The 23,697-nt window shown below is 32.2% G+C and overlaps 1 protein-coding gene across 4 annotated transcripts in view; it reads left to right on the top strand.

The window, feature by feature from the left end:
• The window catches only part of ehbp1 (EH domain binding protein 1), a 387,620-nt gene that overhangs the window by 357,176 nt on the left and 6,747 nt on the right, over positions 1–23,697 (top strand). For all 4 annotated transcript variants that reach the window (XM_039738603.1, XM_039738602.1, XM_039738601.1 and 1 more), the window contains 3 exons: positions 2,825–2,922; positions 5,109–5,232; positions 22,882–22,981. In XM_039738603.1, coding sequence (XP_039594537.1) covers positions 2,825–2,922; positions 5,109–5,232; positions 22,882–22,981 — 322 coding nt within the window. The remainder of the gene's footprint in view (positions 1–2,824; positions 2,923–5,108; positions 5,233–22,881; positions 22,982–23,697) is intronic.

The following is a 23,697-nucleotide window of genomic DNA, read 5'->3' as shown; positions in this document are numbered from 1 at the left end:
CATATGATCTAATTGGCAATAAAGAATGTTGAATTTATGTGAAAGCCATTTCTACAACCACTTCTCCATGTGTTAAGCAAACATCAAAAAGAAATCATTCTGCTTTATACATGTTTTCTAGAAGTCAAGGTGTTGCCATTTGCCTTTCCAGTGTTTAAAATATTCAATAAAATGTAAAGTTTACATTTTGTAGCATACAAGGTTGAATTTACAGCTCGTTATACAGCTTGTAATGAGAGGCATATGTATTATAGATAGGAGACCTTCTGATAAAAAAAAAAAAAAAGTGCCAACATTTACACCAGTGAGATGAATCTTTGACAGCCTAAATGAGCTTCATATCCAAACTATCCAAATGTTTCATAAAGCTCTCAAAGCAGCAGATAATGCATGCATTGATGGTTTTTAATTATTTCCACTATGAATGTCTTGAAACGCCATTCGCAAGGTGGTAAAATTCCCTTTCTTTTTTCTCCACTCTTTCGAGAATCTGTCAAGAGTGGCCTCTGTTGGAAGAGGCAAACATGACACAACAAACTGATCAGATGTATTATTGATGCACAAGTGCTATAACTCTTCTGCAATCCTGCCTCTGCTACATTCTGCCTCTACTACAAAACCAGCTTTTCTGCCAACTCTGAAAGGCTTATCATAAACTGTTGTAGTAGTATCAGTATGTTTTATATTGCATTTTTAAACTTCTTGTTGCCATTTCTATTCCAAGTATAGCTTGAAATTTGTAGAGATTTGTATTTTAGTTAAGCACATAGGTAAATAGTGTATTAGGATATTTAAATTTCAATTCATATGCTTTTGTTTGTTTGATTCTTTTCATTTGTATGCCTGTTGTAATGCTGAATTGCATTTTGAAAGCATTTTGATTAACAGTGATATTCAGATTTGTGACCTTTTTAAATGTAAAAGGCATGTGTAGGCTGCAGCAGTGATCCTCCGAGCCAGTCAATAGTAACCCGGTGTTGTGTAACTGTGTTCAGCTGGTAGCCCCAGCAGGCTGCAAGAAGCCAAAGGCATTTTATGTTTCAGTGAACAGTAAATTAGTAGTTCAGGCACCCTTTGGTTGAGAGGTAAGGCATGTGGCAAAACCTGCCTAAACCTTAAATTAACTTGTGACCATCACTACATCCTATCATTAACATTTATTGGCATCTAATTTGAAAATGAATGCTTCATCTAATAATTGTATTAATTTTGTTGACAGAAGTTAATGGGAGAGTGGCATTATGGACACAAGGCCATGTTGGAAATGCTTGATGGCCAGTAGTTTAACCATAAAATAATAACCCAATCATAAGTGTTTGAATATTTATAATTTATCCAGAATTTTAGTTTTTTTAATGATTTTGGTTGCTTTATACATAATAAGTTTTTTAAATACCAGAATGTTTATCACTGAATATTTTCTGAATACACCATTCATTCCTGCCACCTTCAACTCCTTCCACTGTTGTTTTTGAAAAGTTATTATTTTGACCCAGTCACTTGTAACATGGTATGTTAACATTACACTTCATTTGAAAAGAAAAAAAAGGTAAAGTCTGACATGTGTGCACAGTTTTTTTTCAGTGACATTCAAAGCACTGGTACTTTACTACTTAATACTTATATTGTGATTTTCAATGTCAATGGTAAGAAATCACAGGGTTAGATTGTCCTAAGTTATCCAATCTTTGTTTTGACTTGGTGTTAGCATACTCTGGGAAAGAATTAAATTTAAGGAAAAATTAATATTTTTTTATAGCAAAATACAAAAATATTTTTTTTCCCACCTTTAATTAAATGTTGAAGATGCTAGAGTCATAGAAGAAATGTTTGTAATTTATTACACTCATATAGATTTATTTATATCATTTGCTTTCTGCTTTTAATTATACAAGTATACTTGCATTAAGACATCAAAAATATGTATTAATTAGTTCTCCTATCTTAGATTACTGTGCATATATTTACAATTAGAAATACCAATCTAATGTTTTCATAATGTTTCATTTCATGTCCTTGAGTTCTGAAAATGTCAAACTTGTTTTAATAATAGTATCCTTAAAGTGAGGTTATTTGTTTCATCGTTTTAAACAGTAATTATATACATACACTTATTTACATTTATCAAGATTTGGACTTTATTTTCTTTATTGAGCAAATAATTTTCAGTTGACAGTGTGGCATCTGTCTGTGTCATCATGTTCTGCTTCAGATTTGTCCCTGATGTGATGATTTGTTAAATTTTATAATACATCAGTAATTGAGTTATTGTATACTTAATGATTGCTGTTATAAGACTAAATGTGACATTCATTAAGGAGTGAACTTGTTGCTTTTAAGGATTTTTGATCCATTATATTCATTTTCCTGTTTCTTTAGTGATAGTATGTTGCTCAATACTTTCATTTTGGCATAATGATGCATTATATTATTAATTTTTAAGCACACATATAATAGCATATATATAGTCACAAATATATAGACCTGTATAATATCACACACTAAAATGAAATATTTTATCGACTGAATTTTCCATTTTGAGGAGCTGTTCTGTTTTTGTGTTAAGAATTATGAAAGAAATTTTTTGCACTTTAACAGATGGCTTCTGAATGAATGTTGCATTTTAACTTTAGCAAAATTGATTAATGCTGTATAAACTTATTTAGTCAGGGCTAATCCAAAGTCTTTGTGTTTTATGGCAAATAAGGATTTCTGTATAGATGATATAGCTTGCTTCTGTTTGGGCCATCTTTTTAAAAGCAGAAGGTGTGAATTCATAATGAAGCCATTTATAATATCTTATTTTATTTCCATCCTTTTTCAGAGGTAAAAAAGCAAAGATCAGTACAAGAAGATTCAAAGAAGGCAAATGAGGAGAGGTTGGCAATAGCTGAAACTGAGCGGAAGCCATCTGAAGATGAAGTACTTAATGCATATTTAATTTTTTTTTTTTTCTTCAAGATTGCTGATAAATCCTTTCCATATATGGAGCCATGCTTTTTACAAAAATAGGAGAGAGAGAGAGACGTTGAGGTTTTTATGATGTCAATCTCCAATGTATTCAAAGCCTAAGAGGAGTGCACATCTGAATTAGTCTGCAGTGCAGTGATAATTGTCAGATAAAAAAAGAAAAAAAGGATATTTTTTAAATGTAAGAATTGCACAGCCAGAGTTTCCTTGAGACATTTCTATCTGGGCACTTCCCATAAAGAGATTCCAGTATTGATCTAGCCGGATGATTTTAATTATTACAATGGCAGATACTGGAAAGCTGCAGTTAGTGGAAAGAAGTCACAGGAGACCTGCTAGAATTTTTCAGCCAACCCATTTTGTTGGCTTGGGTTAATGGGTGTTCAACCTTTCCATTATCCAGATCAGCCGTGAATTACTAGCTGAATGATGTTTGCATTAATATAATATATATGGTAATTTCTTCACTTAATTAACGGGGAGGTTCTGCTCAGTGGGGGAATGGGCTGATCATGTGTAAAATTGATTTGTGAGGGAAATATTTGATAGACCGCAGGGAGGAAGCAGCATTTGATGGACAGCCAGAGGAATGATGCAGAAAGAGTGGGAACTGAAACTTAACAATTTTTCCATTAAAAAGAATATGCATCAGCACAAATCCAGCTTTTTTCTTAGAGGAAAAAAAGCTGTCATTTGAATTTGTTTAAATAAATAAACTTGCTTTTTCAGCAACTCATATGAATAACAAGTAGTTGGCTATGAAGAAGTAAGGTGTTCTTGACAGAGGTCAAGGATCTTTCATTACATCAAAACAGAGCCTAAAATTAAGTATGCATTTCAATTATATATTTTCAGTGTTCTCATTTTTTTTTTTCTTACTGCACTTTTTAGAGTATTTCATAAAAAGCTTTTAAAAGCTGGATGATAGTGATTGCTATGGTTTTGTGAAACCGTATCTGTGACTTCTACATGTGGGAACTGGAAGTTTATAGAAATTTTTACCCTCTAGGCACATTTCTTTTGAGCACCTTTTTAGCTTATATGTAGTGCTGTAATATTAAATAACAATTGAAAATGTGTCTCTTCTTTTCACTGTTTGTGAACTCATTATTTTTTTGGTTTACTATTTGTTCATTAATCATGGGTGTGAATATTTAAAAATGCTACTTGTTCTCTTTAAATTGAAGTAAATATTAATACTGTACACTCTTTGTGATAAGAATGTAATGCATTTATCTGTTGGTACTAGTGCTTAGCAAGGAGGCAAAATAGTTAGTTTTACTGTGAATTTGAATTTTAGAAATTAGAATTTAAATTTTATTTCTTTCTGTGTGGCGTTTGCACATTTTCCTCTTGGGCACATAGATGTTGCACTAGAAATCCATCTACTTCTCATATGCCAAAAACATATCCTATCAACATTCACTGAAACACTCATTTCATGGTCACAGGGAGCTAGATCATCCTAGACGGCATCAGGAGCAGAGACTGAACCAACCCCGGACAGGGAACTGGTCCCTTGTAACTCACTCATTCACATATCCACGCTAATTTGAGGCCGTTTTACAGTTGCTTTTTAATGTAACATGCACTTTTTGGGGATTTAACAATGGGAATACCTAGATAAATAGAAATGGTGAATATATGCAAAAAACACACAGACACCAGCCATCAAATTGAAACACAGGACCCTTGATCTGTGAGGCATTATGCCTTCCCAGAAACTTCAGTTCCAAGTGATTGCTGGCTCTAAATATGCTGCCTAGTGTGTATAAGTGGGTGCTTGAGTGTACCATGCATTGGACTGACATTTTCTCTTATGACTGACTTGTGCCTTGTGCCTGTACAAGCAAAACACCCAGAAAACCAGTAATAGAGAATGAAGGTTCATAAAATGGATGGAGAGCAGTAATTATTAGATTATCATCACAGAAGTCATTATTTAACATACATGTAATAAATTACTTATGAACATGGGCTTTTATATGCTTACAATGTGTGTCTTTTTGAAGTAAAGCAAAGCAGATTTTTTTTTTTTTTTTTTAAAGCTAGCCTTTTGTTTTTGTTTTGAAATATTTGAACAGTTTAAAAATGTAACCTGTGGTTCATTTTTATTTCTTGTTTGTTCTTTTCTATAGAAAGGGTTCAAAGACACTAGTCAGTATGTTGTTGGAGAATTGGCAGCATTGGAAAGTGAGCAGAAGCAAATTGACACCCGGGCTGCGCTGGTGGAGAAGCGCCTCCGCTATCTCATGGACACAGGTATGGTGCCCAATTACACTGTAAACAGTTTTGGCAAATTGAGCGTTCACAAACTCTTATAGAGTTTTGGAAGTGTGAATCTTTGAAGCCTGAATGTTCAGCAAAAATGCCTGGAAAATGAAAAGGCTGTGATTCGCAGCAACCTCTCTGGGCCCCGGTGATAAGAGTGCCTTCATGGGAAGTGATAACTGGCCCTGATACCGTATGAGCCAGCACTATTGAACAGTGTGCTCATCCATGCAGAGCTGGAATACATATCTGTGCCTCATTGATATGCTGCAGCAAAAAAGTAAGATCTTTACTGTTCTACTGATTCAGTGGAAAAAAGATTTGGCCAGCTAAAGCCATGTAGCACATGAAACAGAGCACAGTACAAGGGAAAGGTTCTATTGACTAAATCACTGAAATTTGAGAATAGCATCCTGTTACTGATACTTAACAATTATTTTTTTTTCCAGAAGAGGATTGCAAAAATTTCATATTTTTTATAACAGAATCAAATTAAATGCTAGCTGACCTATCTCTCTTATTTATATAAACGATGACAATATTGTAGCTGATATTTAAGCCTGCATGTTTCATGTCATTTTAAGAGTTTATAGTTTAGAATTTTTTAATTGCCCATCAAGTTTTTAAATCAAATGCAAAATAAATATACTCTAAGTGTTAATTGTTTTTAATACTGAAAAGTCAAATATTTGTAGCCATTGCCAATTATTACTTTAATGGCCTACATATGATTTGTCTCAGGAAATTGTTCATTTTAGATTAAATTCCCATGCAAGTGTTAAACATCACCCAGACAAGCTGTGTATTGATATTAAAATGATCAAATATGATTGGCAGGTGTTTGAAAATAACTTAAATACTTTATATCTCATATGACACAAACCTAGGGTATGTATACTCTTAAGGTTACATGACCAATACACCCACAAAACATTGATTTAATTACTTCATGCATTATAGTTGCTCTGATTGAAATTATTAACATAGCATTGGAAATTGCCTACTTTTTCCTTTTCTTTTCAAAACTACTTGTTTCACTGTTCTGTCAGTTAGGGTAAACCTAATATCTATCTTGGGGAGTGTATTAATTACAAAATCTAAGCAATGCTAAAACAGAAAAATGCCTTTTTCTTTTTTTTAAATAATATAATGGTTTAAATTTTACTTAAAATTAACATTGTTTGAAATTATATATTTATACCCCTATTACTTTAATTAACTGTGATGTAATTTAAATTAAAAGTAAAACATATCCATGTACTTTAAATCATAAGTTTTCCATCAGTGCATAATGTATAGAGTATGAATTTATGAAAAAATATAATGGTATTTTGGATAATTAATAAAGATAAAATAAGATTTAAGGAAAATAAATCTTAACATGTTATAAATACTCATACTTATAAAGCATGTAAAAATGTGCTTGGGAGTTTCTCATTATCTGCTGAAATGCAGGCTGTTTTAGGGAAAAAATATAAAGGAAATTATGGGGTATTAAAAGTGTAGCAAACATGCAGAGCCTCACCTGTTTTTATGTGATTTTGGTTCAAACAGAGACAAGGCTGCAGAACTTTAAGATTAGGTATATAGAATTCTCCGCAATTTCTATTATGTTGTCCCTCAGTGAATTCAAAGTAATTGGGGTGGTTAATTTATTTACACAGAGCAGTTCACAGCGCATTAAATAATAGAGATAATTGAACAAGAATTGTCAAGTGTCTTCTGATATCAGACATATTACAGAAGGGAATGTGCATAAAACTTCATTTCTATGCAACCATTGTTTATGGTAATTAAGTACACAGATTTATCCCTTGGTTGGCTTCCAAGCTTATGGCAACTGCTATTGTTGTCCTCCATTAATATGTAATCAGTAAATAGTTTAATTTTCTAATCTGCAGTTTGAGAATTCACTTTCTAACAACTCTTAATTACTGCATTGCCCTAATGATGCTCATGGTTATGAAAATTGAACCAATAAACTCGTCGGAGAAGTCAGGGGAATTTTAATTCCAGAGGTGGTGCTTACTTAATGAACTTGTTATTCCTGTACCATTGGGAATGGTGTCCTTCAAAACAGCAACAGTTTACATGTTTTTTTTCATATTGAATAGTACTTTTTCACCCCCAATATATTTATAGAATGTAGTATATGATGTAGTATAATATATGTTATAGAAATAGTTCATGGATAGTTTCATGTATTTCTTCACATCAGAATTCAAAGAAATTTTAATAATTTTTTATTGTAACATGCTCTTTCAGTAGATATTTTGCTTCCTAATTTTAACATTAAATTGATTTATTCTTAGGAAATGGAAATCGTCATTTTAATGTACAACTTCATAGTGTCCCATTACCATAAATGTGATAGGCAAGGCTCATCATACATTCTTCTTCAACCTGTACCTGTTTATTTTGCATGTTACCCATATATATATTATATTATTATACATACACACACACACACACACACACACACACACACATACATATATATATATATATATATATATATATATATATATATATATATATATATATATATATATATATATAATACATACACACACACACGAAAATAAAGTAATATATATTAATACTATTAAAAAATTATCATAAAATAGTATGATGTGAAGTGTAAAATAAACTGTCTTGCAAGCTGTGATCAATGAAGAGTTTTGGAAGTTACATTTATAATGGTTTTTCAGCTTTATATTGAAAATACTGTTTGGTAAATTAGTCAGTGCTAACTGTTCAGCTTATTTCGGTGAATGTTAAATGATAAAGAATGAGTTTTAGCTAAGATTAACATAAAAATTACACTTGACACAGATATGATACACTCTGGTTTTTTTAGTAGGCTAATCCCTATTTTGTGTTCAACTCAGGAAAACCCAAATTCACAAAGCGGGATATCAAAGGCTTAATGTAGTGAAGGCAGGCAGCCGCAGTCTTAACTCAAAGGGAAAGAATTGTTTATGATGGCAGTATTTGTTTAATTTAAAGTCCATGAAAGAATGCACTGTTTTTCATTTGATAAAAGAGGCCCACTAAATAAGCAGGGCTTTGTTATTGCTATTTTCACTGTTTACAAATAATCATTACCCTCTTAAGCTTAGAAGCATCCACTCTATTAAGTAATTTTCTTCATATTCAGAGAGTTGCCATTGTGCTTGAAATATGATAAATGTCCAATAAATTATTTTGAGTTTTGAAGAAACATTATGAATGAACATGCTGCTTAAGTAAACTGTCCCCTTGTATGTGTTAATACAATGAGTTCATCCATGATATTTTAAAATTGTTGATTCTATATGCATAATGTATTTTTCCTGGTTAATATATTTCAGAAGTTACACAAATTATAAAAATTCATTTGCTGACACAAACAAACAATGTCTAATAAAATACACAATTGTATTTAGCAAGTCCCCTCAAAATGATTTACACAACCAGCCCAACATAGCGTAAATATTAATATTAGTGGTTAAAAAAAGCTGTCTTTCGTGCTATCTTATTTTCTGCCCAAACTTGCTTATCAGGTATTATGTGTCTGTAATGAATTTATATTTATTTTTGTAACAAATAGCAACCATCTGTTAGTATTTTTTTTTTCACACTTAATATTTTAGGTGCTATAACCTCCAGAAATTACTTATGGCATTTTTTTTACTGAAGGTTTTTTTTTCTCCCGCTCCTGTTAAAATCATAAGGGTCTACTTCCTGTTTTTAAATATTCCTTCGTTAAGCATTTTGCTTTGATAAGTTCAAATTATTCCTTCTGTTCATAAGCCAAAGCACTCATCATCACCCTAGTTTGACTAAAGATTTAAGCTGAATTACGTGATGTGCATGGAAAACATTTCCTGCTTAGAAACACAAACAGCTAGCACAGCTTTAAGTATATTATCAGGCAAGTTCTTTCAGAAACGTATTGCTAAAGAAGCTTAACATTAATTATTGTAACTTTGGGAAGATTACATCCACACCAGCCTTGTAAGAAGCAGCATACACTTCTTGACCTCCTATGCTACAGCTTAAAGACACAAGAATGGCATTTTACCAACTTTAATGGGATAACCAGTATAATCTTTAAGCAGTAAGGGAAGAAAAAGTGTTTAGAGCATAATACCCTTCTGAGTTCTGACAGAGCCTGTCTCTGATGTCTGCTGCAATCAGCATGGACTAGTTTGCATTTTTGCATCAAAATCTACTCCTGATTTTTCTTGCCTTAACGCGTACACCCTGTGCAAACTGTACCCTTTCTAACCAGTCTGCCTTTTGGCTAAAAGCCTCTCCACCACTCTTTCCCCTAAGTCCCAATATCATTAAGTCCCTTACAAGTGACAATTTCATAATGTCCACCTGAAAGAATACGATGGAAAAATTCAACAGGTGGGTTTCCTTTCAGCCTAGATACATCAGAAATATAGGTACAGCTGCTTTAATATCATCAGCATTTTTCAGGTTAATACAAGGAAGGTGCGTATTTATTTATGTTTTACGTAAAGTAAAAGTTCAGCAATGTGTTCATTTCTGTGAGACAAGTATAGGACTTGTATAAATCGTACATAGTCTAAAACTAACTTGTTGAATCCAGTGCTTCTATATTCTTAAGAGGTTTGTTTGAATGTTATTATTATAACATCATAATATTAGTGATATTGAACAAGAAAGGATTTGGTTTCATACCCATTTACATTTTCTTTGAGGATTGTGCTGGTGTATAGAATGCTTTAGACTAAGCAATAACATTTGTCAAGAGAGTCTCTTCATTAATCTTTCTCTTCTTCTAGTGCAGGATTGTGAGGAGCTAGAGTTTTTGTGGGGCTTACCTTAAACACCAAAAATTACATGACATTCAGAATGAAGTGTTACTACACTAAGACAAAAAAGGTGTACTGTAAATACAGTGACATACTATATACTGCACCATATATGAAGAAATGCCTATTGGTTTAACTTCCAAATGTTTAGAACTTCAAGGATAGTTTAGCAAGCCACTACTAATATACATTTCATTTAGTTGGATTCTTTGCAATATTTTGAAAGCAGTAATTTAAAATGGGCACCATAATGTATCATCCTGATCCTGCATTGGGAGGCAAAACAAGTGCATGTATGTATGTCATTAATTCATAAATGTAAAGGTTAACAAATATCACTTTATATCAGTTCACTTGTAAAGATTCATCCTTACAAGAAAACTCAGATAATATATGCAGCAGTTTTCTGTATTGTCAGGATTGCAAACATTCTTAAACAGTCAAATGAAAAGGGATTTTTAGGAAGATTAAGGGATGGGACCCTCTAGGCATTGTCTGACAATCTTAAGATAAAATGTATTGAACTGAGTAAAGGAAAAAAGGAAAGAGAAGAAAGGGAGAGCATTCAGATACATGTAATTTATATTTTTAGTAGCTGTGCACAAATTACAAGGGCCAGTGAAATTATTTTGTTAGTTATCTTAAGCCTGTATTCTTTTAAATTGTTGATCTGAACTTTAGTTAAACATCCGTGCATGCTGTATTGTTGCTGCAAGTGATATAGCAGATTAACATTTTGAAAAGGAACAATGCCTATGCGTATTATAATCCTTCTTTTATTGAACTATCCCAGGGTGGTGTTGGCTTTTCATCTAAAAGCATTTTGACTTTTTTAATATATCAAGAATAAAAGCAATGATTAAATTATATGGTACATGTTCAGAAATCCAGCTTTTTAGATAGACCAAATGTCATTGACTTAAAATGCTTCTTTAAAAGCAAAAATGATACTATTACATTAACAATGGTTATTAATCTGTAAATTACTAATTTGCATTTTAGCTACATTTTGTAATTGCCTGTGTTTGTTTTATTATGCTATTTCCTGTGCACCTGATCAAATAGGAGTGTGCTATGTAATTTGCAGGCAGTGCTGTATATTTTGAATAATTGATCTTTATTTAGTTAGCAGTTAACATTGTAACAGAATAATTGATTTTACCCATCCAGTCAATTAATAGACCTTTTGAGATGTTAACAGATGAAGACTCACTTTGCAGTCAGCCTTAATTACTGTACTACAGGCAGCAGTTGTTCCATTCATTTGCAAAATTAGAATTTCTGGTTCTTTTGTAAATGTTAATTTCCTATTGTCTCAATGTGTTTTACCTACAAACAGCTATTAGTATTGTTGTTTAACTTACGAGATCCAAGGAATGTGGTCCGAGTTCTTAATTCCACTGTTTTTGCTATGACATTTGTCATCTGCTATTGCAGACTACAGTATTATAAAGTATTTGTTTCTTGGTGTTATGGTTAATCTTATGGTGCAGGAAATAAGCCATGTTTATATAGGTTCAACTACAATATGTATTTTATACAATTTTACATCGGCATTTAGTTGCAAGTTTCTTTCTTTCTCAAAAGAGAATTGGCCAGATGCTTGCATGAAATAGTCATTTTAAGTGAGCCCATTATTACATCAGATTAATTCATTAGGCAAATGCAATTATAACCTTGTTGGCCTCCTTAAAATGCATGTAATATGACACTAGGCAAATTTGTTATAACACATGACCTGGGGAGATGGCAGCCTGCAGCTAATGGAGGAGGTGGAGAAAATTATGCAAAGAAAACTGTCAATAGACTTTTGTGATTTCATTGCAAGTGTTTTTGTGGTGATTTCTAGCCAGGCAAAGTCTGTTATCTTTGCTCCTCCTTTACATCAGTGAATAGCAGTAAGGAAACTAGATTGAAAGTCTACATAAATAATGGAATCTTTAGTGAGTTTTACAATATTGCACTTTAACATTGGAATACAGCTTAAACTCTGCAGACTAAATGGGTTTTCATTAACTTTTTCTGGCAAAAGCTGTCATATATTAATTACTGTAACAGGTGTTTTTTATATTATTGCTACATTAATACTGTACTTGTTGGATAGTGTACATAATAGTATGAAACACCAGTGACAAAACAATACTTGGACAATTTTGTCTGGCATCTATTTTAATTAATTTATGTGTATAAATGTTATTTTTATTGCTCCTTATTTTTTAAAAAATGTGCTATACATTTGATAACTGGCATTAAAATATTGTAATATCAGCTACTTTGCTTTTTACATACCTCAAAGTGCTATATAGCAAAAGTATTCACAATATCACAGTGGCATTATTAATATATTACTCTTAAATATTCTGGATGAAGCACATATACAATTTCTCTGTGATGCATTTATTATCTGTACAAAAATAATTTTGAGGTAAAATATAATTATTCATACACTTCATATGTTTGCGTCATTATACTGTATGCTATAAGTATTTTTACGCAAGTAGAACACATATCAAACCTTTTTTTCCTACCATAAATTTTATTCTTGGATATCTTTCTTTTAACAAAAGCATCTGTGTTCCAACACGTGTTGTACGATTTTCCTAATCTCTTCAGAGACCGTGATGCATTTTGGACTGTGTGCACATCACTTTTGTGTCTTACAGTTTTAAAACTGGGACTGGGATGTCAATGTAAATCAATATTAATACATTTTTATAAGTGTAGATTTAAACTGCTTTTTACAATACGAAACCTCAGTTCTCCCTGACTAAACTCATTTTGTTTACACAAGTGCCACCAAAACAGCTGCATAGTGAAGATGATAAAAATGCTCATTAGATAACAAACCTGAAAAAGCCTCATGGTTCAGTGCTTGTGCGTGCCTCGTTGTCTTTTAAGCCCTAGGTGTTTGCTCAAGAACTGCAGCACAGTCCTGTTTAAGATGCTAAAGTGCGGGTCCAGACTGCAGTGTAAGGGGAGCTGCAGGCAAAGCTTGAGTTTACTCACACGAGTGTTCTTCTCTTGTTAGTTTCCTTTTTGTGGTATATAAACAAGGTTATCTTTGCCAGGCCCAAAAGACCAACTTCCATCTTCTGCATGTTACTGCTAATGACTAATGAGTACTTTACTTTAATGGTGGACTCATTAGGAAGTGTAGCTCTTTGACAGCATTACTGATCAGCAACATGGAAATTCAAATGAAATCCCATATGGTCTGAAACAATTGCTCTAGAATACTGTAATAATGGTCAGCTATAAACATTGCAGGGGGTGCACAAAATGAAGAAAATAAAGCTTTTATGTACATATAAATAAGGTTTATTTAAGGAATTGACTAATATTCACCCCAGTGTGATATTTAAATGAAAAGTATTTGCATACAGAAATACTGTTGTTTTAGGGTTTCACATTACAAGGCACAAAGATCACTTCTCTTTTTAATGGACTGATACAAACTGTTTAGGCTGTAAGTAGTATTAGTAACCTTATTTTATGCAATTTGTTTTTTTTATTGATCTTAGTTTGTATGGCCTTCTTTTCATGAGATATTAAGTCAGAGTGACTGGTATACATTCATATCATAAATACCAAAAATGATGTGAGAAAATCTAATTTTACATACACTGCTTATGTGTAAAGACAGCAAAGCATAGCAATTTCAAATAAATTCATATAACAAAGTATAATTTGTAATGTATAAAAATGTCAATTTTTCAACTTTTTAAAGTATAATAAGGAAATGTAAGGTTAACAATTGGTAGAATGACACGACTCACAGTACTGTATATAAAGTATATACTGTAAATATATAAAATATGCATACAACAACATAACTTTTAATTATTCTACATTATATTTACACTCAGACTGAATCTTACGTAGATCTCGGTACTTTTTGGCTCTCCAAAGTTAACGTAAATCCTTTGTTTCTGTCTTTTTATTTGGAGATTTTAGGTAGACTCACAAATTATTATTATATTTATGCACAAAATCAGTTTATATTTTGCTTGTATCTTTTCAAGTGAAATAAATTAGGAGAAAAGATTCTGCATTTCCTTACCATATAGTATAATGCAAGGCTGCTGTCTAGGAAGCAGAAAGCTAGTGGTAGCTAATCAGAGGCCTAGCATGGTGCATTGTAACTGTATGCAAATCTATTTACATTGGAATGGAGCTTGAGTTCTTCAACGAATGCAACAAAGTTGAAAACTGGGGCCAACAAATAAATGAAAGTTTGTCTAAATCCATCAGATAATAGAGGCAGTGTTAAGACTAACCATGGTGCTGAGCTAAACAGGGGGATTACTTCTAGGTTTTGCATCAGTTGTTTTCTGCTGGGTGGCCTCACTTGTCAAAAAAAAACCCGTTTAACAGGAGAACATTCACATGGCACATTGAGAAAAGGAGTGCACTTAATTCCATCAAAGCTCAGAAATCAGTCATTAATTTATTCTAACCCTCAATTGTTGGTCATTTCTGAAACATCTGGTCCTAAAGTCCTTAGGAGCCAAGCAGACGTAGAATGCAGGCGTTTCCATAGCTGAAACTCGAGAAAGGGGCATCTGTGAATTAGTTATATCTAATTCACATTTTAGATGCATTTATATCAAAAATGCTTTGGAAATTTTATAACAGAAGTATAAACATACCCAAGTGACAGTTTTCATTTGTTTTGTTTTTTTTTTTTTAATTAGTGTTTAATCTTATACAAGTGTGTTCTTTATTCTAACAGTAAAAATAAAAAAATGAAAACATTTTTAATAAAGAAAGTGCAAGTTGGCAAATTATTCCAGAAACTGATGGGCAAAACTGAACACTTTTATTAAAGGTTGAGATTTTCTTTGGGTGTTTTGATATAAAAAAGATAGGCCTAAACCCAAGAATATGGAGTGATTTTAATATTCATTTACAATAATTTATTCAAAATAAAAGCATCATTCCCTTGTTAGTTGTTTTAATCTACACAAAATTGCCCTTCATCTTTGTCTTAGCAGCTTCATTAATATATTGGAACACACAGTCACACTGATATTTATTTATTATATTGTAAATGTTAGTAACTGATAATGATATCTAGATGCAGGAGCCTGATATGAGCAAAATAAAAAGAAGATTAAGAAAAATGCATTTCATGAGCCCAAGAAATGTAATTCTTGAAACAGTACTATTGAGATTGAGAGCACAATGACTTGCATGGCATCTTCTTCCAGCTCTATGGAAAATAAGCTGTTGACATTCTTTCAGGTCATCATCCAAGATAGGGGCCAGCAACAAGGATTTAGAAGATAAATCCATCCAATGAGACCTTTATATATTTCACTGCATCCTGGAAAAAGGTTGATGTTTTATAGTGTACATGAATGCAGCCTTTTTCTGTTTGTTAAAAGGGTGGAAAAATGCCAGTTTTGCTATAGATTTTCTATAAGAAAAAAAAATGTGGCACATATGCATACAATATGTTTGTTTGTATATGCATACACACATATATAAGCACATTAATACTACAGTGCATTAATACATTTTCCAGATATATTATTAGTAGATAAAAGACAAAATTGGTATTATATTAAGAGCTAATCTTCAGATACTATTTCAGTCAAAAGCCACCAAAAAAACAGATTTACTCAAAAACAGACAAGTTGCACTACTTTCTAAATATATGGAGATGTTTTATTCCCATAATTCTCTGTGCAACCTGGGGCTAGCAAATACCCTGCTGCGCTGAAAACCCCAAGAAAAGACAAAAGCACAATGAAATAGAGAGCTTACCACCGGCAGCTTTCAGAAAACGGCAAAGTAGGCAAACCATACATCTCTGCCACTCCAATTTTGTCAGAATGCTAATGAGCCTGCTCTGATCTTTACTCAGCTTCCCGTGTTTTCTACATCTTCAAGGACCACATGGCGCTAGCAAAATAAAGACAACTAAATGAGAATTTCGAACGCTTTTTGTGTCAAGACTTGGTGCTTTTCAGTTGGCTCGCTCATTGCATATTCTCCACTAAAAAGAGTGCAACAGGGGGTTGGGTATGAACTTTTTAACTGGGCAAAATTGGTACAAAAAGTAAATTAGTGTGACAAGGAAAATATGAGAAAAATTTCTGATTAATTTCCACTCCATAATATCAATGACACCTTCAGCGCCACTCATAGTTGTCCAATAAGGGACACTGATAAAAGGTGAATGAAGTCCGTATTCCCAGTGAATGTTTAGTGCTCATTTAATAGCAACGTTCTCTATAAAAGGCACCAGGAAGTACTCTGCATTAGCAGTTGAGATCACTAGTTAATAGGATGATGTCTTTTAGCTTTTGTTACGAGATTATTAGGCAGCATAGGTTTCTGTTCGCGTCATTCCATGGTTTGGAGTGCCTGTTGAGGATAAGTGCTAAAATACTGGTTTCCCTGCATTGTCTTGTGTGTACAGCAAAAGCCTTTTTAATGCAACACCTTTTACTGCTTTACCAGGTGATTTTGTTGTTGATCTCTCATCTGCCCCTCTTGCTGTATTAATTACTTGAAGTGTTCTGCTTTTCAGTAGGTCCTTGATTTCACTAGTATATTCATCCCAGAAAAATAAGCTGTGCATAGGCTTTGCTGTTCTCAAAAACAAAAAGTAATTAAAAAGACACAGACCTTCACCCAGTTTTGTGTTACAAGGGCTTTTTGTGGGCATGTCGTAATTTGGAATAAAGCTACAAGAAGTTAGCATCTAAAATAATCGTCTTGCATTTAAATTGGTTATTGGACTTGAAATAGTGGTTGCAGGCATTGCAGATACCATTATATATATGTACTATAGCTCTCTCTTATAAAAACCATAAAGTATTTTGATATTTTTTAACAAAACAGTATAGTTTGGCCATTTTAATTAAAAAAAAAAAAAATTCTAATGCATGATCATAAGGGATTGGAAGCATGCTTTTACGCATGTTGTCAAGAGACTATTGTTGTGTTCATGAAATTGGAACATGATTTTTAAGAATGTAAGCAGTAAAAAAAAAAAAAAAGGCCTTGCCTCATGTAAAGATGAATTTGTGTTGTATTCAAATTTATTTTCGACCAGTTTAGGGATTCTGTCAATACTTGTATTTATGAGACTGTCTCATGTCACTGCAGTTTATTCTTATTATAACAAAAGAAGTTACATTTTAATTTATTTAGAGATCTATATTTTTCTAAGGTAAGCAATGATGTGACAGTTTATGTGAAAGTTTAGGTAAACAACTAAAAATACCAAATTATATATATATTACCAAATTCGGCCTTCTTCTATTTAGTTTACAGACAAATATACAGTTTTTATCAGTAAGGATCACTTTGTTGTTCTGAATAATGACTAGGTCATATTTTATTAGACAGAAAAATAATTTTACACTCTGTAGGCGTGTGTTTCACAACATACTCACTTGGGTACATGCAGAACAGGACTGTTGAAAAGTTTTTTATATGAAGTGGCAGTGTATTATTGTTGATATTTTATTTATTTTTTTATTTTTCACTCATGAACTACATCATAAACGTGTATAATTGTATTAATTTTATTTTACCTGTGACAGTGCTAGTCAGCTCTGGTAAAGAGTTCATTGCGTAGCTCCTAGCATTGTAAACACAAAGCAGAAATAGCAGGTGAGCATCTCTCTGATAATCTTTATGACTAGATAATAGTTTTTATAATACAGGAAAAATTCTGGTAAAAGTATTCGGTTGTTTGCAGACATTTATCCTTCACAACCCTGAGATAAATGAGAAGAAACCAGAAGACAAGCATCAACTCCCTCCCCAATCCCCAAAACAATCCTGAGATTAGGTATTGTGGAAGAAACTAAACTAACTTTTCTAACCGACCTAGAATATAACCCAGTTTCTTATTACTAACGAGTCTGCACCACACCACAGCCCACTCTAAGTAATTAAATCAATCCTTTGTACTTACCGTATTCTCCTCTAGTGACGGTACTAGATCTGATTATATGCTTCATGCATATTCAAAGTATGGCACTGACAGCTCTTTAATGAGCTCTTACTTAATCAGTAGGAACAATGTTCATCTTGTTCTTTTTTTCTTTAAGACACTGGAGCAGTTGGTGAACAGTAGGGCTAAAATGAAACATACAATATATTTTCAGAAGAATGCTGTATTTTCAAAAGTGACTAAGCATGGGAAGAGTTGCATTCTAGCCCTTAAAAGTCTGATAGATAAATTGGATTACGGGTATTGGATTAAACAGCAAATGGTTGGTTAAGAAATGAGAAAAGCCTGCTGTGATCATAGGATTTTTATTATATTTTCTTTCACTAGCAGCCCTCTTTGTAATCATGTTTTATTTTTAAGGACAGTATTATTATGAAATGACATATAAAGTCATTCTAACAATTGTAACATTTGAAACAGAAGCAATGTAATTTTCAGTTTGCAAGTGTCATCCAAATATTGGTAGTATTTGCGATGATGCCAGTAATGAAATTATGTATTATTGCATGAGTTAAATGTCAGAATGTAATAAAAGCTAAATCCAAAATGTACAAACATTGTTTCATTTTCCATACCCATGAGGTTGCCAGATCAGTCCTGGTTCTGAGTGTATTTTCCTAGATGACTTGTTATGATTTGTTTTCATTTGTGTGCGTCATACATTGGTCAGTATTGATGTACACAGCTGACTGAACTCCAGTGATCTGTACTCATAACCTTGAGACCGTACTGGGGGGGTGCGGGCACCTTCATACTGGAACATTTGAATGAGTATTTTTGTCCCTTGCTGTTCACCATCTTTTATGCTGTATTTGTTACGCTGTACTCTTTTATATGGTATTAACCATATACTGTATATATGTCGGTTCTGTCCATTTTCATTGCTTCTTTTTATAGTTAAATACAAGGACAGGTGAAAGTGAGAATAGTAGTTTATTTGTGACTTGTTTGGGTATTTCCCTTTCTTTAACAAAAGGATCATTTTTATTGTTAATGAACAAGTGTGTTTTAATAGAATAATATATGGCAATTGTAAATATGCAATGGTCATTTGTGTGCTACTGTGTATTGAAATATTGATGATCTACAGTATGATTAAAAAATATTGTCATCCATGAAATAGATAATCGCATCAGAAAATAGGGCAGGTTGATGTTGACAAATGCTGTACAGATACCACAGATGCCATTATTTCTATCTTATGGATGTCAATGCGAATGTCATTTGACATTTTTGTAGTTCTGAAAGTTTTACTCGGATGTAGGTATTACTGACTTGCAACAACAGATCAGGTTCAAAATATTCAGTCTTTTACACCTGGATAGGTGTACTTGCTTCTGTGCCCCACAGATAATAATGACAAGATACATGTGAAAGTAGTTTGTTTGAATTGTCTTGTTAGGTTTATTAATAGAGTTTGACAAGTTTTGCATAAACCGTGTCAGAGTGACTAAAAATGAGAAGATCAATCCACTGAACATTTTTTTTCTTTTGAAATATGTGGAAATATTTGCAATTCATTGTGCATAATTTATATTAGAAAATATTTTCTGAAAAAATTGTAATTGGCTTCATCTATATAAGGATATTTATAAAACAAAGTCTCTTATTTTAAGCAATGCATTTGCTGTTTGAAATTACCTTTCTTTAGTATTAGAATTAGTATTAGAATACATTTTGAAGTGTCTTGTTTTGATTTTCAACAAAAGAATAATTTACATTTATTACTTTAAATTTTGATTCTTGGTTATTATCATTGTGTAGTATTAAAACAGTAAAGCAGCACATTTCTCTTTGCAAAATATAATAAAAGTGATTTTAAATGAAGAGGTACAGCTAGATGAATGGCTTAAAGCTTAACATAGGAATTACTTGTCTGGTGTGGGATAAATTTGGGTTTCCTGCAGCCAAAACCAGAATGAAGGGGGTAAAATAATACTTCATCATTATGTTTTATCATATTGATTTTCTATGATTCTCTATGATGTATAAAATATATAGGTCTATATCAAATACAGGCCATTTACCATTTACCATTTAGGTCTGTGTGTTTGCATTGTATAGTATATCAATTTACAAAATTTCAGTTTATTAGCATACTGGAAGAATTGTACATTTCATTAATCTTTTTTTTTAGTTTTTTTTCTTTTTATTATTGCACACCACATCCTTAGCTAATCTGTTCAGAAGTTTTAAAAAACTTTTTGGCCTAATGCAAAGTTATTAACTGATGTGGATTGTCTCAAACTGCTCTATTTAAAATATGTTTAAAACCTAAAGATGTAACACATTTAAAACTGGAAAATGTATCATTTTGCAGTAGTCACTGTTCTAACTGATAATCAGACAAGTCTCCCTTATATGTTAAATGTTACATCTGTCAATATCATAACAACAGCGATTGGTTTAAATATGTTTAAAGCTTGCATATGTAATTAAAAAAACATTTGCAACATGCAGCTCTTTTCAAACTTTGTTGTCTCATGGATTTGTTCTTGTATGACATGATTTAACTGAATTATGTTCTTTCAAAATTGATTTATAATAACTTTTAGCAATTTGTTTCTTTACATATACGTATGTGTATTTATATTCATATATATTTTTTTCATTTATATACATGCATGCGTATATACAAAGTGTGTGTGTGTATGCACATGCATGCACACACTAATGGACACTGTTTTGAATTTTAACCTTGTCTGTGTGCAGCTCCATATCTAAGGCTAAAGCTTTTAGCATATGGTACCTCTACCATGGGCAGAGTTTAATGTTTCATGTTTTGCCTGAGGTAGAGTACACAATGATCATTTATGATGATACAGAAGTTGCAGAGGCAAAAATCGTGAGTCTGTTTTTTCCATTGAAATTTTGAAGAGGGTAGGGTGTTATGTTTGCGTCAGGTTTTACAAAAGTGTGTAATGGAAGATATATCTAATTAAAATATTAGTGGTACCCAACTAAATGAACATAATGTTTAGAAAAAAAAGTATATTGAATCAGAATTACTGCTTTTTTCCTACTTCTGAAAAAGTGTGAAAATATGGGATTTTTCATATCTTTAAATGGATGTTGCATATTTATATTACAGTTTTAAAAAATACAAAACTTGTGTATAGCTCTCTTCATGATAAACACATTTAAATTTAAAGACTTCAACCAACAATTGACACACAAGTATTTATTATTATAATCACTTCAATATATGGGTTATATAGTGGGAAAAAAAAAGTAGAATTTCTGCTTCCTTTGGCATCTAGTTGAGTTCTTGGCTAGAATAACTTGTGTGTTGTTTTTCTGTTCTCATGTTTCCTCCAAAAGCTGAATCAAGTGCTGTGAATTTGTCAGGTAACTCTGAATTGACCACCTGGTGTGAGTGAGTGACTGACTGACTGACTGTGGGTTCACACATGAGTGTGCCTAACAATAGACATGCATCCAATTGATGGCTTGTTCTTGGCTTAAAACAATTGGTCTTGGTCCTTGTACCCTTTTACTAGGTAACATGACTTTAGAAACTGGGTGGATGTTATTGATGATTAGATAAAATATTATCTCTTTCTTGTTTACTAAACATGTTCCAAACATGTATTACTAATAATTCTTATGTGAAAGTTGTTTGTTTTGGTATTCTTTTACCAGTCTCTCATAAATAATTATTATAATAATTAAAGTGATTCTGGACCAAGATTATACTAGGTGTTGAGAACATAGCAAGTTTCAATATTCATAGTAACATTTACTGCATGCATCATCAATGTGTTATGTATATTTGCACTAAATGTATCATTAAATAACTTTTTCTTTATATATTCCAGTATAGAATAGTTTGTGGGAATGTGCTGTTACTTAGTTTAAACCACTGTGGTTTAAGAATTCATGCATTATAGCTTCATCTGGTAAAGCTTAGTCACAACTGAGAATCAAAATATGACCACTGTAGAACATTGTAAATATATTTTGAGAGATTATTTTTTTATTTTGTACAGTGCACTTATTTTACATGATATTTTATGTTTTCAAAGTAATATTTTCCTTTGTTTTACTCTTGTAAAAAGGTTTTAGGACTTGCACCAGACTCATTTCTTACATTTAGAAGTTAATAAACCTCATAGTAATTCTTAAAGGACAGTTCTGTTAGCCTACCAAAGAAAGTATTTGTTTTGATCTTTTTGTTCAAGATTAGGGAGACGCTAGGTAGTTCAGGTTGTATTTATGATAAACTTGCCAACTTTTATTATTTTTTTTAATATGCAGTACATTTACTAGCTTCAGTGATTTACAGTTACACTCTTGTGCCTGTCAATATTTGGAGATCTTTATTTAAACACAACATCAATTAAGCCTGTGGGGAGGATTTAGATTTTAAGTCTCTTTGTTAGGTGCACTTAAAGTGTTAATCTGATATGTTTTATATTTAATGTTTAAGGGTATTAAAATCATTTTGTTACAGTTGTGCTGCATGATACAAGAGGACTGTCCATGCTTCCCAAATTTACATTTATACTCGGACCTGTACAAATACAGTAATTTAAGCTTCTATCTTGTGGTATCTTCTATTGAGAATAGAAAAGCCTGTCAAGAATCTAACATTTGGACACAGAAAAATACCTTGCAGGCTTCCTATCTTAAGTGTCTACCAGAATTTTTAAATGAAGGTTTAAGTAATCTACTTTATTTACTTCTCAAACATATGTAATCGAATGGGGGGAAAAAAAACTCAACCTTAAAGAATGTAAGATCGTCAGTGTTTTTTTGTACAGTAAAAGTATGGGAATCAATTATTCTGATAAGCTGAATGTCTAACCTAAACACTGTTCTAATTCATATGTTCAGGCAACAATAAAGAAGAGGAGGAAGCAATGATGCAAGAGTGGTTTATGTTGGTAAATAAGAAGAATGCTCTTATACGACGACAAAATCAGCTTTCTCTCCTGTAAGTAATGCATTTCAAATATGTACTGTTCTTAGCAAATCCTAAACTATAGACTTTTCCATCAAATTGAGTATATTAAAGAAAAAAATGTATAATTTCACATCTACTTATTTATTACAAATAAGGTAGCAAATTCTGGATAATCTTAAATTTCAAAATGGTATACCCCTTAATGAAATATTTATTTAAAGTGGTCATTTAAAAATAAATAAAAGCGATCGATTTGCAGGTGTTTGTTTGTATTAGTAGTTTTGCCTTCTTTGTAATGTTTAGCTGCATTTTCACCAAAGGACTCCAGTATCTCCAAAATATTTACTCTCTTGTAATAGACAAAATTCTTTATGTGGGCATAAATTATCCATCAACATACCTAAGTGTAATGTAAGTGTAAGTGTACCTTTTGTTCAGCTACAAAATCTTGATAAACCCGACTTTGCACTGTCAAAATGCAATACCATAAAAGGCAAATACTGTATTCTTGCCATATGACCAACTTTCCATATGCATTTTAATACCTCTTTTAATCAAATAGTTTGGTGAGGCTCCCAAATTAATTAAATCATGTTGATTGCCAGTTCATTATTTTCAGAATAGCAAAATGATGTCTGGGGAAAATGATAATCTTAAATTATTTTTTGTCACTTTTTTGTAGCTAAATGAAATACAATACTACTTGTACATACAATCACAATAGTCACAGCTATTTGAGGTTATTG

This window comes from Polypterus senegalus, chromosome 16 (assembly GCF_016835505.1).
Source record: "Polypterus senegalus isolate Bchr_013 chromosome 16, ASM1683550v1, whole genome shotgun sequence".
In the NCBI taxonomy this organism is placed as follows: Eukaryota; Metazoa; Chordata; class Cladistia; order Polypteriformes; family Polypteridae; genus Polypterus; species Polypterus senegalus.
This window is presented reverse-complemented; position numbering and strand designations above follow the sequence as displayed.